This window comes from Pecten maximus, chromosome 13 (assembly GCF_902652985.1).
Source record: "Pecten maximus chromosome 13, xPecMax1.1, whole genome shotgun sequence".
Taxonomy (NCBI): domain Eukaryota; kingdom Metazoa; phylum Mollusca; class Bivalvia; order Pectinida; family Pectinidae; genus Pecten; species Pecten maximus.
The window spans coordinates 36,798,374-36,815,252 of NC_047027.1; the positions used below are offsets into that span (position 1 = coordinate 36,798,374).

At 34.5% G+C, this 16,879-nt stretch overlaps 3 protein-coding genes across 3 annotated transcripts in view; 1 reads left to right on the top strand and 2 right to left on the bottom strand.

Moving 5' to 3' along the window:
- The window catches only part of LOC117340738, a 38,216-nt gene extending 35,601 nt beyond the window's left edge, over positions 1 to 2,615 (bottom strand). Inside the window, exon 1 of the mRNA XM_033902499.1 lies at positions 2,468 to 2,615. Within this exon, the coding sequence (XP_033758390.1) occupies positions 2,468 to 2,615 (148 nt within the window). The remainder of the gene's footprint in view (positions 1 to 2,467) is intronic.
- A 3,490-nt stretch (positions 2,616 to 6,105) lies between these two features.
- On the top strand, positions 6,106 to 11,882 carry LOC117341059. Its single transcript, XM_033902885.1, has 4 exons — positions 6,106 to 6,487; positions 9,953 to 10,020; positions 10,862 to 11,008; positions 11,487 to 11,882. Exons 1-4 carry the CDS (start codon positions 6,315 to 6,317, stop codon positions 11,798 to 11,800), a joined length of 702 nt encoding a protein of 233 aa, XP_033758776.1. The 5' UTR covers positions 6,106 to 6,314; the 3' UTR covers positions 11,801 to 11,882.
- Positions 11,883 to 12,149: 267 nt separating this feature from the next.
- On the bottom strand, positions 12,150 to 15,818 carry LOC117340739 (putative nuclease HARBI1). Its single transcript, XM_033902500.1, has 4 exons — positions 15,389 to 15,818; positions 13,248 to 13,360; positions 12,861 to 12,972; positions 12,150 to 12,567 (listed from the first exon to the last, which is right to left on the bottom strand). The coding sequence occupies exons 1-4, from the start codon at positions 15,816 to 15,818 to the stop codon at positions 12,179 to 12,181; spliced, it is 1,044 nt and encodes a 347-aa protein (XP_033758391.1). The 3' UTR covers positions 12,150 to 12,178.
- Positions 15,819 to 16,879: the final 1,061 nt, after the last annotated feature.

Consider the following 16,879-nt stretch of genomic DNA (forward strand, 5'->3'; position numbering starts at 1 on the left):
GAAGTGAATGGTGAATTCCAAATACGTTGACAAACATAATTGCAGGAACATTCACACTTATGAAACATAGTACCAGAAACAATAGCCAAAACATTGCATCCGGATAGCAACATTGGTGTAATTCAAATTTAAAGCTTCATTTATTTTAGCGAATGCATTGAAAAACGTTTGAAGTGTTCAACATCCATTGACCTTTGGTGAAATTGCATCTTCAATGGATTCTGGCAAAAGCGAAAATACAGGTAAGCTGTTTGATGGTTCTCATAATAGATATCAACTTTTCCAGTACAATTGTCTCGGTCGCTGATCACTAATTAGTCTCAACTAACAGACGTATTCTGAATATAAATTGAAGCACCGAACGTTTACTTGAAAAGATTAGGAATAATCAACAGGACGAAAGTAATAGTGACTTATATGATTATCACTAAAAGCTAGAAAACATTAATATGATGTAGTAAGATTTTAGTAAAAATGCGTTTGCAGAATGCACACTCAGCTATTATCTGGGATAGTTGTTAGAAGTGGGATTTATTTTCTGCACATATTAACTATCAGCTGACGTTATCGCTCCTGCTCTTAACCGAAAACCCACACATGGATATTTTTTTATACAAGATGAACAGTTCTCGCGCGGAATACCACTTTTAGTCCCTTTATTTGACTGGATGTTAGTAGCGATGATTTAGAATTGTATCAGAGCATTGATTCTTGTTTTGGTGTCTATTCTTGAAACATTCGGTAGCTTTCACAAGGACAGCACTTATCTTCACAACCTAATGTCCATACATTATTTACCATTATGTGACATTCAGTTTTCGCTGATTGTATAACAGGACTGGGAGTGGGGGATGGGAGGTAACTCGAGTGACTTCAGCTTGGTTTTCCTGAGGATAGGATTTTTGGGGGGGAAGGGGGGGGGGGGAGGGGGTCTATTTGTAGCTTTATGGATATCAAGGTTTGTTTATGCCTAGTGTTTTTACTTACATACAATGAAACAGTCGATTCACAGTTTAATATGATCTTGCCATAGAATATTCAATAATATGTCAACACCAAATATGTTTTAAGATGAATTCAATATTCGTAAACAAAATGCACTTATAATTCCGATACTTTCTTTATATATTGCACCTCATACTGTAACAATGTAATGCTAAAAGTTCTTTGATTGAGACATAACTATGAAACAAGTGGGAGTTCAAATAGAGAAAATATATTTTAAAACAATGGCAATTTAGAGAACCAAATAAAAAAAATATAATATAACATCATAAAAGTCTCCGTGGAGACTTTGAAATATCAGGGGGATTTCGTCTACTCCGGCCTGTTCATTCTATGCATTCTAAGGCCGGAAAATTCTGTGGTGGAGTAGATATTTGGACTTGTTTCGTGGAGGATATACTTTGTTGTGAACAGAGGGATGAGCTATCAGACTGTTTGGCTATAACATAGTGATATAGTTTAGTGATGTAATATATATATATATGTGTGTGTATAAGTGTAGATTAGGTTTTTTTTAATACATATATAGATTTATTAATATTTGTGTAAGAGTGGTTTATAGCGAGTGTGAAAGAGTATGCCATATATGACCAATATGTTTATGTAGATAATGTAAATAAATGTAAATATTGTAATCGAGCCTTATTTTATCGATAACAACATTATTTACTTGGCATACGTTGACACATACGTCCCACAAAAAGGCTCGTGACATTTCGTTATTTTCGCTCGTACCGCTGTTTGACCTGTATACTAAACACACTAGCATTTCATCTGTGTTGTTTAAAGTAGTGCTTACACAAAGATGTTCTTCATATTCTGTGTCAGAAACAACTTCCTTACATAGAAGATCGTTAGGCTTCTTCCAGTAGGTATATCTAATTATTTTGAAAACATTATTTTGAAATTTTCTCCAATATTTCATTCCTATTCCAAGACCACAGTTTTTGCTTTAGCATCAGTGATTTTGATAATTTATGGATGTTCTATATTTGTTTATTCCTAAGTTGGTCAGACATTTAATTGCTTTCAATTCTCTCCTTTTTTTACGTTCTTGAGTCCTTATGTGATTTTCACAATCCACCGTGCCCATGGAGGTTCGCGTACTCTGTATATGAATTCCCTCAATGACTTCTGCTCCTTTTCCTTTGCTTCGTCTCTCAGTTTCTTTTCCGATATTCGCTCGTTTGGGGTCATATCGTTGCTTACATTCATGCCTAAGAACTCATCTATGTTACGAAGATTGCTGATATTGCGGAAAGGGTCTTTTTTTAATTATTCCGATCCTATAACTACAAATATAGGTCTCTTCAAAACGCCGTTACCTTTCGGGTTTTTAGATTTTCCTAGAGTTAAAATCTAGAGAACTTCTTCCGCAGGACCCACTTTTTTTCTGAATACTTTCTTTTCCTCTCTTTCCCGGATTGGTCGGTTTGGTCTGGGATGCCTTAAACCACAATACTTCGTTCTCTGTTCTTCTTCTCCGATAACTCGGACATTGCAGTGTCAAGTGGTTGTGACCGTTCCTCCTTCCTTTCTGTTGTAGTGATTGGGATATATTGCTGACTAATTTCCTCCTTTACGATCTGTCTCATCTGTCCTCGCTGCATTTGCTATCCATGCACTTTTCAACTTCGTGATTCGATCTTTCAGTTAAATATTTCCTTACATTTCTCCTCCATCCTCCTATTTACTGACTTGCAAAGTTTATTGAGAATGCGCTGATGAATTATTAATGTTTGGTTTTTATCTCGATTTTGAGTCGCCAAGTCTCCCTCAAAGAATCATGTGCTTGTCGCTAGGGACGACATCGTCATCTTTCTTTGTTTTGACAGCTGATGTCAGCTCCAGAATGACTGTATCACTGTGTTCTTATGCAATACTCAGGTATCATTGATTATTATGAGAACCTGTGTATAGCACTCTTTATGATTTCTACCCCACACATTTAGAATTTTCCGATTTTCTCTCCCTCTGATTTGTACGTAACTACTGACAACCGGAACCGATTGTCCTGTAATATATGCCTGCATTAAAACCGCAAAGAACAAAGTTAAAAAGTTATAAATTTGCTTGATCGTAAAACTGATAAAATGTTATATTTTACTGCACTCTTTACATTATCACTAGTTACAAATACATAGACGTGGTAGTTTAAAACAGGCTGCATAAGGAACCAATGACTTAAACATTGAGATAATAAATCTAGAATATAATGATAACTGTTATCTTAATGTTCCGACTAATTACACTTTCTATGATTTTTTATGAAGGTCAATTTCAGTAAAATAATTTTGTTTTTAAAGAAAGTTTAATTTGGTGAGGCATCTTTATCGGTTAATATCGACAATATTTTTAAATTCGAAATTAAGCCTCTCTTTTCATTTATGTTACAGTGAGAAAATGGTTTTACCTGACAGAATCACGTGAGTAATCAAACTAGTATTAACTAGCTATTAGTATCCAAAAGTGTAAATGTTTAAGACAGTCTTTAACCAATGTAGATTTCAGCACCAACCGTAATCCTCCAGGTATTAGGTATGGTCGACTTGGACAATTAGAACTACGAGATAGACCAACACGAACATGACCAATCCGATTCCAGGATGAGGACGACATATTGGATTCCAAATGAGGTGGCTAAATTTGTGAAAAATCATTAATTTATCATACATCTTTCTTCTTCGGATAAAAAAACCCGATTCAGCAGTTGTAATAAAATTTAATATTTGTGGTTATAAGGGAACATGAAGGCCATTTTGAAAGTGGCATTTCATTCTACTGGGTTATTGGTGTAAGTGTCAATCCCGATATACTAATAAAACAAAGTATACATGTTTTATTTCTGTTCTGCTAAATAATTCCATGAGAAACAGATTTTCCATTGTGCTCATTTTTCTTTAAAAGATACATAAAATTGTAGCAATACTGTCAATTGATTTTGATTACAGTCAAACTTTGATGTTTAGAAGTGCATAGGACTAGCTGTAAAAAATCGAAATAGCAGGACTTGGAGTTATGCATGGTTGAAAAGTGATCGATGTTTTCTTGATACTGACCATGACAGTGACAAGTTCTCGATGTCTTCGTGTTGATCGTCGCCTGTCAGGCTCACTTCGAGTTTAGATAATTTACCTCAAACAAAACAAAATAGAAAACATACTTTTCATTGTTTAATTATGTTTTTATCAACAATCTATCGTTTACAAAATTATAACACGTTTGACGGAAAAAGTAAAAACAAAGTACAATGTACACACGTTAACGTTTTTCTTCTTTGAAGACACGTGTGTTTACTTTATGCGCATACAGTTTATAAAATGCGGAATGCTGATCAGTTGGAGAATGGCAATATTTCTCAGAATAACGATTCTAATGTAGTTACACAACATTCATATACAGATGTATATATCTACACATCTACATTGCAATTATATTTCTTAGGTACTTAGGATTCCACAACGAATGAACGAATGAACTTACGGAGTTTTGGCCCTTATATAAAACATATATACTGAAACGAAAAAGAAACGCAACATGGAAAATTGTGATTAATTTTGTATTAAATATACATATCTGTATAAAAATCGCGGAAATAAACATGCACCCTGCCTAACACCCATACCAATCTTCAAAATCACCCAAGTGTGACTAGAGACCTATGCACTTCCGGCGCGGTAAAAACATCAAAAACCGTGCCTGTACAAACATATGCGTTCTTTTTTCATTCAAACCAGTATCAATTCATCACTAACATTGAGCCACATCATCGCCAATACTTTTGCAAACAATAATTCCTTTTACAATTATGCCACGGTTATCAAAGGTTGATAGAGGACGTGCTATAGCGATGCTTCTGGCAGGGAACACGCAACTTCACGTCGCTCGACAATTCAGAGTTCACAAATCGACTATTAGTCGATTAGTTTCACGTCTTAACGCAACAGGAAGAGTCGATGACCAGCCGAGATCAGGACGTCCACGCGTAACGTCGCGACGTCAAGACCGGGTTCTTAGGTTGGCACACCTGCGTAACAGGAGATTAACGGCCGCTGAAACGGCAAGGAATACGATTGGTAATCATAACCGTCGAATTCATCCCCAAACAGTGATCAACAGACTGCGTGAGGCTAATTTGCGTGCAAGGCGACAGTACGTTGGTTTACCACTAACACCGCAACGTCGAGCACGTCGTATGCAATGGGCAACGGCACATATGCCCAGACGTTTTCCTATGAGACGTTGGAGGTCTATGCTCTTCACCGATGAATCTCGATTCACGTTATTTCGAGCAGATGGCCGTCAACGTGTGTACCGGCGTCGAGGCGAACGTTTTGCTGACGCCTGTGTTTTGGAACACGACCGATTTGGGGGTGGATCAGTTATGGTTTGGGCGGGAATCTCCCATGGTTTGAAGACGCCTTTGGTGATAGTCAATGGGAATTTAACGGCCGTACGCTATCGGGATGAGATCCTTAGGCCCCATGTTGTGCCGTTTGTTAGGCAGCATCATCTAACCTTTCAGCAAGATAACGCGAGACCACACGTTGCAAGAGTCTGTAGAGACTTTCTTGCGACACAGAACATTGTTCCTATAGATTGGCCTCCATATAGCCCCGACCTGTCCCCAATCGAGCATTTGTGGGATGAATTAGACAGAAGAATTCGAAATCGCCGTAACCCCCCAAATACCCTCCCTCAGTTAGCAAATGCACTCGTCCAAGAATGGAATAACATTCCAATACGGAAAGTCAATGCCCTGATGAACTCAATGCAACAAAGAATTAGAGATGTGATAACTGTTCGAGGAGGACACACACGATATTAGGGCACGGTTTCAAAACTGCTGCCATTTCAACTTGGATTCACGTAGGGTACTACCAATCATGACCTTCTAGCAAAGTGACCTGTTCTTAAAAATCTCTAAACATTTAAAGGATGTTACATCAATATTCAATGTTAACTATTACATATGAAATTTAAACATAATGCTCACAAGTATTATTTTATTAAACCTACAATTTGAAGTTGCGTTTCTTTTTCGTTTCAGTATATATCAGAACTCAGGCCCCGGGATCATGAAGCAGACTTAAGTCTAAGACTAAACTTGGACTTAAGTCTTAAGATTTTACTTAGCTAAGACCGCAATCTTAAGTGGATCATGAAACGTGCTAAGCATAATCTTAGCTGAGACTAAACTTAAGTCGAAATCTATAGCAACGCGCGCGCTGATTCGCGTATTTGCGGTAATCCATTGGAACTCTTCAGCGCGGGAAACCATCTTCTGTCGTCTGCTGTCAATGTAAACAATGGAATCTGTCAACAGAGGGAGAAAGTCAAATTGGACCGGGGAGGAGGAGGTTATGCTCGTTGAAGAGGTTTCCAACAGCGAATCTCTGCTGTTTGGAAGGCACGATGGCGCCTCCAGGACACAGCAGACGAAGAGCAAAGTTTGGCAAGACATTGCCAATCGCCTGAATGCGTACGTATACAGTAGAGCTACCAAATTGTTGTGTGCTTGAAGTTTAATTGTTGTGATTCCTTAAAATAATGTTTATGCTGCTATATGTTAAACTGCATATTAGGTTGGGGACGCGTATCTGTCATGAATTCAGCGTGCCCTCAGTACTCTAGTCTAGAATGAATATCAATACCCTGACAACACTGCTCTCTGACGAAGATCTTCTGTCAGAAATCGTCCATCCATGTGTACTGTACTGGAAACCCTGTACTGTACACCTTCGAGAGTTTGAGGGATATTCACGTATCTAAGTAACTTATTTATACACATTTACCCGTCAAATTACTGTTGAAGTGCATGTAAAAAAATATTGACTTTTTAGAAGTTCTGACGTGATTATTTCTTAGATTATAGATGTTTATTATATTTGACTTTTATATAGATTCTACATATGTTTGACAAAAAAAAAATCGTTTTTTACTCAAATATTCAATAATTTCAAAATTCAATCCTCCTTAATTGTCAATTGATCTGATATTGATGAGCGGACATTTGTCTTCCATTGATGGCTCCAAATTATTTTATACAGGGAAAACACAATTTTACAGTTACGATAGCTTGTATGCCACACACTTGTCTTTGTAGCAATATTAATGATTGCAACTAGAATTAACTAGGGAGAAACACTGTTCAGGTTTTAGGAAATAACCTACATTATCTGTGTACATACAGCTGATATATGGGATTCATAATTAAAAGTATAATGTAAGCGACTAAAAATCAAAAAGTTACATTTACTGCACATGAAGATTGGTTTATTGTTTGCGCTGAAGCAATCCGCATAGCACTATTTCACAGTATTTGAACCATAGAAAATGAGAGATGTTGTAAACATTAAAAAAATCCTCTCATTTGGTTGTAACACTAACAGGTTGTCAATAATGACAAGAAAACCAGTCAGCAAATTGAGCAGTTTATTTATTAATTAATTTATAGATTTATGAATAGGCCTGCCTTGCAACAAACCTTATAAATACAAATATACAGTATCTAGACTCTTACACTCAAGGGAAACATCTCTCATTCTTGCCAAATATCATTTTACCACTTTAACTCTTTCTTTTTTTAAATTGTTTTATTTTTCAAAGCTTTTAATACAGATACCATAAGACAGAACATAGAGGGACATACACACTTACCCATACACATTCCGATGTACACACACATAACTCGGGACATACATTTGTACATGTATACACACTTACCCAGACACATTCCCATGTACACACACATAACTCGTGACATACACACACACTTACCAACACATATTCCCATGCTTACAGATAAATACTCCCATGCTTTATAATTATCATCACATTCTGCTCACCATTAAACAGTACAAATTAAGAAGCACCTACATGTACATACATATATATAAAACAAAATAGACAAACAAAATGGAGACAAACAGACAGACAGATGAGAGAAAACTGAGACAGACAGGTAGAGAGGTTCCCATACACTTTTATTTACTGACAAGTTACTACTTACTAATGTTTAGAAAATATGAATACAAGTTATAATTTCTAATATGGTGTTGTGCCATTAAAATATAAAGCAATATACTGTATATATATAACACATACAGGTATATATAAAGAAAAACTACATGTTCAAGTGCCATATTAGTCATATTTCTAACAAAGGCATCCACTTTCTCCAATTACTTTCAAACTTCTTTTGAATGTTATCACTTTTACTTGAAATGATATACTTTTGTACATTATAATGATCTTTAATAACATTAATTAGTGCATTTATATTAAGAGTTTTATGAAGATATCCTGTTTTATAAATATCATGTTTAATAATTATTAGTATTTTATTATTTATTGTGAAGAAGCTACTCCAAAAAGTAGAGAATCTTTATTCATTAGAAATGGGATGATAAACAAAATATCAAGCAGAGCTTAAAATCTTTCAAAAAGAGTTTGAACTTCAATACATTCCCATAAGCAATGTAGTTATTGTTTCCCTTTCCTATTACACAGTGAGCAAATTGGAGTAGGATGTAAATTAATTCTTAAAAGAAATGTATTGGTTACTAAAATGTGGTGTAGAATTCTCACTTGAATTTGAAGTTTTGTACTTTTTGTTACAATAAAAGGAATTTTAAAGGTTTTTTCCCCATTTCTTTTTGTCATACTCAAATTCCTCATTCCATTTTATTGTACCTGTTGGTGTGATTGCAGGAGTTATCAAGCAGTTATACAAATCTATAGAGCCTTTTTTTTCTAAAAAAAAAATTTTCAAATTCAAGGTATTTAACTCTTCTTATACACTTTCACAAATATTACCATTTCAGTAAAACATCTGGCAGCTTTGTAGTTACATTGAAATGAATTTATAAAATCAAATTGGAAAAAACAACATTACTCGAAAATGATTCAATAATAATAACTTCATACAGCAATAGAATTATTTAAATGCAGAACAAATCAAGCAAATAAATACAATATAACAAGTTAGTTACAACATTTCCTAAAAACATGTTTAAATTGTTTAAAATAAAAAGTTCACTCTACCACATGATATTTATTCATTATAGATATATAGGTACTTTATTTTTTTCTGATTTCACAACAATTCTGTTATTACATATATATATTTGGTCTGAGAACAAACACAAACAGGAATATCAAATCTGAATATGTTGAGATTATATTTGTATTTATCCTGCAACTGTCGAAATACACTCACTATATTTATTGTTGCTGTGTACGGCAGTGACAGAAAGCATAAATACTATTTAAATAAATAAAAAATTCAAATGCACCAATTTAACACAGAAAATTTATTTCATATTTTTAACAATGAATTTCTGAAAGTTTAGTGTATAGGCATTTTGGAAGCTTCCCAGTCAATGATTAGACTTGTTTTTAATTCTAATCATCATCAGAAATATATGAATAAAGAAGATTAATATAAAATATCAATCCTATTAAAAGAAGACATACATGATTTAAATAAAACTGATTGTCACTGACATAATTGTAAATAAAACATAAACAAATTGAAATCATTTGATTTGTCTGAAGCTTAGAGAAAGGTTTGAGAAGATATAAGATAGATGATAATATAGCAACAAGATTTTTTAATATGAAGTTTAATGGTATGTATATGTAACCCTGGTAAATACTAGCCGCAATATACCGCTCGGCTAGAGAGATCTTCTCTTTAGCTCGATCGGATGAGCGTAAGACTAGTAAGCCAGAGGTCCCGGGTTCGATCCCTAGCGGAGGCAGTGATTTAAATTCAATTAATCATGTGCTCTGTTACATATATCAAAATACAAATGTGTCTAAAAATACTTTTAAAAGCTGCTAGGTAATTTTTGTTTATTTATTTATCTCTTTGAGTATCTAAGTAAAAGCTCATGTAAAGATTTTCTTTCTACTACAAATGTTCTTCTTCTCCAAATTTCAGCAGAAACACATCACTGCAGAGAAAGGTGCCGGAAATTAAAAAGAAATACCAAAACATCAAGCAGAAAGGTATGATAGTGTTCATTGAACATTATGTTGTTGACATTAGATTTTTATTTATGAGATCAACATCATGTTTTAACATAGAACTTAGCATTTTTGAATTCTATAACATGAATGTAGTTATGAAAGCATCATAAACGGTGTATGAAACATAGTTATGTAAGATACCGGTATTTACATGTTACAAAAATCTTGTTTAATAGCACTGCATCACACTTCCTATTCTCCACAGATAAGATTTATCCTTAAATGCTTAATTGACTGTCTATGTTTTAGAATAATCTAAGATGTAGTCAAATTTTTCATTTGAATGTTTCCATCCATCCTTTTGTCTTTATATCAATTGTCCGAGCTCTATGTCCTACAATGCTTGACACTGAAACCTCATACCTGGGCCATAAGTTCACCCAAGTCAGGTGGTGTGTCATTTGTGAAATGTAGGTCACTGTGATATACAATGCATTTTGACTTTTGACCTATATCTGTATTATCAAACAAATTTCCTGTCTGATCAGCTGCTTATCTTGTCATTGAAACTTCAAACTTGGTATCAATTTCATTGAACTCCTGATATACACTACCCCAGTAATTAAGATTAGGAAAATCTATGAATTAATTCACATTTTAACCCAGATGTTATATACGACAAATTACTTTGTATATGGCCTAAATGTAAACAGTACTGAGCCCAGTGACAGATGGGCAGGGCTGAAATGGGTCAGTTTGAGTAAACTACATCAGAACACATTGACCTATAAGGCCATTAGGCCCCTTGTGAAAATGAAACACAAGGCACATTTTGATTGATACAAACTGAGATGTAATATAATACATTTGTATATTGTAGCAAAAGAAAAAAGATCAGGATTACTGCACCCAAAGACTGGTGGTGGCAAGAAACCAGCTTCACCAACAGTGCCAGAAAGGCTGGTATTACAGAACCTGGAGGGAAGACCAAGTCTCTGTGGACTCTCTGAAGGAATTGACACTGCTGGTATGGTTAAAGGGTATTAAATATCTCAAAATACAATTCATTAAATAATTTTTTTCAATGATGTATATCATCACATGATGGGCCTTTCTGACCTGTCAATGTACTTGTTACTATTACTCAAGTGGGTCTTTCGGACAAGTTCCCTGTGCCAATTTTGAGTTATATAGTAAAAACTTATACAGTTTCTCTTATGTCTCAATATTGAAACTTGACGATAAGAAAACAAATGATTTACATTAAAAGGAAAAGGTCCAATAAAGATCATTCAATTGTTGGTGTCAAAATCTCTTTGTGATGTCTTTTTGCCATGTCATATAAAATGTCTTACCGAGCCTTTGCAGAAAAAAAGTGAAAAATAGGGGGGAGGGGGTTTATCCTTGATCATGGGCTTATACCCGATAAAATACGGTATTGAGTTGATAATGCTGTCTTTATCTTATTGTATACATGCATATGCATATGTATTCTTTTTTTTCAGTGCCTCTTTCACCTGGGTTTATCAACATCCTACCAACTTATTCAGGAGTTGATATGGATATGCCAATAACTTATATCTCCCCAGCAGCATCACAAGCCACACACACAGATGGATTAACAGCCCCACATACAGCCACATCTACATGTACATCATCAAAACAGAAAAAAGATTTGTCTGATGAAGTATTGTTGGAGGAACTTGCCCGAGTGAAAGACGCAAGGAATCTGATTCTGGAGAGGATTGAACTGGTCAAGATTCAGAAACATCTTGCTATTCTTCAAATTAAGGCAATTGAGCCTTCCTTTGAAGAATAAATAATGTTTCTGAAACTTTTCCACTACAATTTGTTCTGTCAACATTTTCTTTTAACCGCTACTAGTCATAAAATACTTTGTGGATTTTAACCAAATTTGGTCAGAAACATCATTGGGTGAAGGGAGCAGATTTTGCATAAGGGGTGACTCCCAAAGTGCGGAATGGGCGGGGTCTGATTGGGAAAATAGAGGTAATCTAAGCCCTATAAATTACTGCTCTTATAAGTTCTGAATAGATTTTTATCTTATTTGGTCACAAAAATCTTTGGAAAAAGGGGAACAGATTTTGAATGGTGACTCTAACCCCACTGGCCCATAAATGTATATATATATGCTTGCACTGCCCCACTCCAGAGAGTACCTAGCTATAGAAAATTACTAAGAAAAAAGGTTTCTTGCCATGTTCTCTCTTATCCCAAATCCATTTTCATTTAAATGATTATGTTCCAGAACATCTGGGCCTTGTACTACTAGGTCATCAACTGTTTCTGATACTATATCTTGTCTTAAGATACCTATGTTGTGCAATATGGCACATGCCACAATATATTTGCATGCTCTGTTTGGGTTTGTTCTCAGACCAATTGATAGGCAGCTGAAGCGCCTCTTCAAAATTCCAAACGTCTGCTCGATGACCACTCTTGTTCTACACAATGCTCCATTGAATCGCTCCCGGTGTCTAATATCATTGGTGTGATTGTATGGTGTCATCAAATACCTGCGGCAAGGGTAGCCTGAGTCCCCTAGCAGGAATCCACTGTATAGGTCTGTTATAATTAAGGATTATAGCTTCTTCAAGTTTCTCTTTTCATTGTTTATTCATCATTCATAGATATATCATTGTGTAAAGTGACATTACTTTCAATTTAATTCTCAAAAGTAATATATCTTCTTATTCAAAATTATAATTATGTACTGTTAAATCTTCATAAATATTTGGATATACCACAAATGATTTGTAACAAATGAAAATGATATATATTGTTTGATGAACTTGATATATTGATGTAACATCAATTTTATAGGGTACAGTACATAGTTTTACATGAATGTTTATTACCATTTTCAAAGTCATGACAAAGCTGACTTTCTCGGAACACTCTTGAGTCATGACATGAACCAGGCCAACGGGCCACACAGTTGGTTATGATGAAGTTGTTGTTGCAGACCATCTGTGAAAGTGAAATAAGTATGCATATTTCAAAGGTGGTTTTTTTTTCATATCAAATAATGAAAGAATTATAGACTTCACATTGGGGAATGTGGTATGCATGTATTTGAGATTTAATACCAGGTAAATACAATGTATACATTTCAGTGAGCTAACATGAATGCAGTACTTGTCACAGATAAAACTATTCTTTTCTTAAATACATGTAGCAATTAAGGTATCCATTCTGCATGAAATCTTGATCAATATTAAAGTTTCTATTTTTACACATTATACCTGAACATTCAGAGAATGGAATCCTTTTCTATTGACATAGTCAGGTTCATTTTCTCTTGGTGTAGATATTCTGACAAATGTCCCATCAATGCATCCCAATACCTGTGGCATGCCTTAAAAATACACAATTCAAGATTTTTAGTTTATAAACTGCCTGACTCCTTTGGCTTATGGACAATGTCAAAAAGGGTCAAATGATTTTAAATGAACTTGGTATCATGATTACAGAGGCCAACATCAGCCGATCTCATCGAGTGGGTCCTGCTAACAAGTCATATCCAAGAGATATTCATATATATGTTCCTGTTAATATATATAAAATTATGTATACTACTTCTGTTATATTCGAGATTAAAAAATTGTTACCTGTATATATGTTTATATGGAGATGACTTAAATAGGCTATGCCTGATGTCAGATCCATTTGTCGAATTAAATGACAATAAAATGTGTTGAAATTGAAATTAACTGAAATTTAAAAAAAAAACTTCTTCGAAAAACCCAATAAAAACATAATGATACAAATGAGAGAAGGAAAATTGTTTGTTTGTTTGTTTGTTTGACATAGCCATTTTATTAAAATGATGTTTTGAGACTTTCCCTGTAGTTCAAAGTCAGTCTCAGTGTCTTTGTGATCATCATGAGTGGCCCATGTCGAGTAAATTTATGGATTGTCTATAAATTTTTTTTTAAAAAGAACGTAGATGGTAATTACTTGCGGTCTGAGGCCTGCAATTTCGACAACTGTTTAAAACTTTTTACTTCTAAATGTGAAGATTGAAGAAAATAGTGTTATTCCAATATCAAAATGCATGTAGTTTAATATTGAGAGAATAGTTCTACAATATGAAAATAAAACCAGATTTTAATGAAGTTTTAGAATTATGAATTTGTTTCTTTAGTGGAACTTATTACTGCAGTCTTTGGCCAGCAGTTTAGAAAACGCTTCTTTATGTAAATATTTGCACATATGGTGGTGTTGGCCTAAAAATAGTACACTTCATATGCATGGAAAAGTCTTCAGGTACTTTACCAAAATTGTAAATTTCATGCTCCTGGGGTCTCACGTTTGCCCCTGAGGAGGGGGTAAACTTTACAATAGTTTATATAGGGAAATCAAATTTTTGACTATCAGTTGTTTGATTTTATTGAAATTCATAATAACTTTGTTAACATTATCAGCATGGGATGACAGCTCGATGGTATGCACACGTTGGCCCTGAGCTGATGGGCGGGGCCAGCAGGGTAAATTAAATTAACTTTAATATTTCTAAACTCAGGTGACTGTTGAGGCCCATGGGCCTCCTCTTAAATTGAAGCAGTTAGATAGAATTATTTCATTTCAATATGCACATTACACATGGTCCTAAGTTGTGCAGATTTTCACATTTGTTCTTGAATTTTTATTCATATATAACTAGTTTCAGAAAGCCCCAAATGATATTTTGCTCGGTTCGAATCACCACATTTGATCAAAATTTTCTTTTTATGTTATTTCAAGGACAATCAATTGCTTGAAACAGGAAGCTGTACATATGCATGTGCAATATATATATATTTTAATTACTGTTATGAATCCTAAGTTGTTTCCCAAATAAAAGCTATATTAAACAAATAATTTTTCTTTTTTGTTTTGTTTTTTAACTATTTTTAAATTCATAGTGATATGTACAAGCACATGTACTGTACAATGACAAAGTACACTATGAAATGGAAGTATTTCAATTGTGAAATTGAAATAGTACACTTAATAAGTATTAAAACAATATTTCATTTCATATGAATATCTTGAAATAAAAAAAAAATAAGAACAAACATATAATTTGATCTAGAACTGTTTCTACCTGCAATTTTGATTGATCAAAGCTTCACAATTGTTGACTTTCAGCAAAGAGCTGATTAGACAATTTTTTGTTGTTAACGATGTTTTTATAACAGAGGGAAACCCTTCTCATACGATTGATAACACACATATATAACAATGAGGGCGTTTATTTGTTTAGATACGGTACATAGTACTATATGACGTAATTATCGATGGGGGCGCTGCAGTCACATTGTTTACATCAAGTGGAACGCTCAAAACTTGTCTGTGGTACTAGATTCGATATCATTTATGTCTTTTAATTGGAAATACGCACCTGCAATAGCGTGAAAGGCACGTTTTGTGTTGTCTGCCGCCTGCCCAGTCGGGAATTTGATGAAATCCCCACGCAATCTAACGAGGACGTCCGCAACACGACGGATGCAGCGTCCAGCAGTGGCCTTTGATATGTGAATGGCGTCGCCAATCAGTTGGTGAAATGCCCCTGTCGCCAGAAATCTCAAAAAAACGAGAACCTGTATGAGAGGAGGCAGACTTTGGGATCTTCTCGTTGGATGCGTTATACTATCGGCGACCAAATGAACAATAAATAGCAAGGTGGGTCTCCTGAACCTGTACCTGGCGTACAACTCCTCATCTGTCCTCATCTCCAAAGGATTAAGCCGATCTCTAAAGGTCCTCGGACGAACTGCTCTCCTTTCTTCTCGTTGTCGCAGACGATCAACTAATCTTACTATGTCCGCCATATTTAAGACAAAAAAACGGACTTAAGTCTGCCCTGTAGCAGTCTTAGGATTTAAGACTGAAAAATAGACTTAAGACTTAAGTTTTATTTCATGAACCTCGATTTAAGTCTGTTTTCAGACTTAAGTCAAAAATCTTAAGCTTAAGTCAAAACTTAGACTTAAGTCTGTTTCATGATCCCGGAGCCAGGTGCCCTTGAGCCTCTTGTTAAAAATGTTTGTATTGTCTAAAATGAAAACTGATTTATTGCAACTAGGAACAAACTTTTATCTTTAATAATGAAGTGGAAGTGGAAATACAGCTATATCATAGCCAGAAATTGTATAAATTATTTTAATAATATATATTGAATAACATACACACACACCATCTCACACACACACACCCTTACCCCCACATACATATATATAGCCAGATATCTACAAATACCTTTTTATTATTATAAGAATAGTACATTTAGTACATTTTATCTTTATAGGCACTGATCCTGATGGAGGTAAGACTTATTTATCCTTATCCTTCAATGACATAAATAATCGCAATGAGCTGAATATGTATGTATAGTGTCAGATAATTTACAGAAGTGACTATTATCCACTTAGAAATACTTAGAAACGGCCAGAACATTATACCATGGAATTAATCCTCACGAAATGTAGTAATAACAAAACTTGTATATAAATGAACCATAAACTGCAGTCGCTGTAGCAATTTCATCCAGTGTTGTTCAGTAAACCATTTCATGCATAGTCACTGTAATGTCTATTTGAATTATGTGTTTAATGCGAGTATAATTATTAAGAAAAAGAGAGATGGTAGTATTTAGTATTTATTTCACACACCTTTTTCTATATACATGTACATGGTATATCTCCTGTCTCAAGGTTATTTAGAACATATTGTGTTGCGTTTCCGTCTTTCGATTGCATTTTCCATTTGTGATTTGTGAATTGTAAGTTGCAAATTTATAATTTGAACCGTAATAATTAATGATTTCTGTATTTCATCCCGTGACAACAGAACCAGAGGAAACTTATTGCAATAGGTTGTCAATGCAGACTTC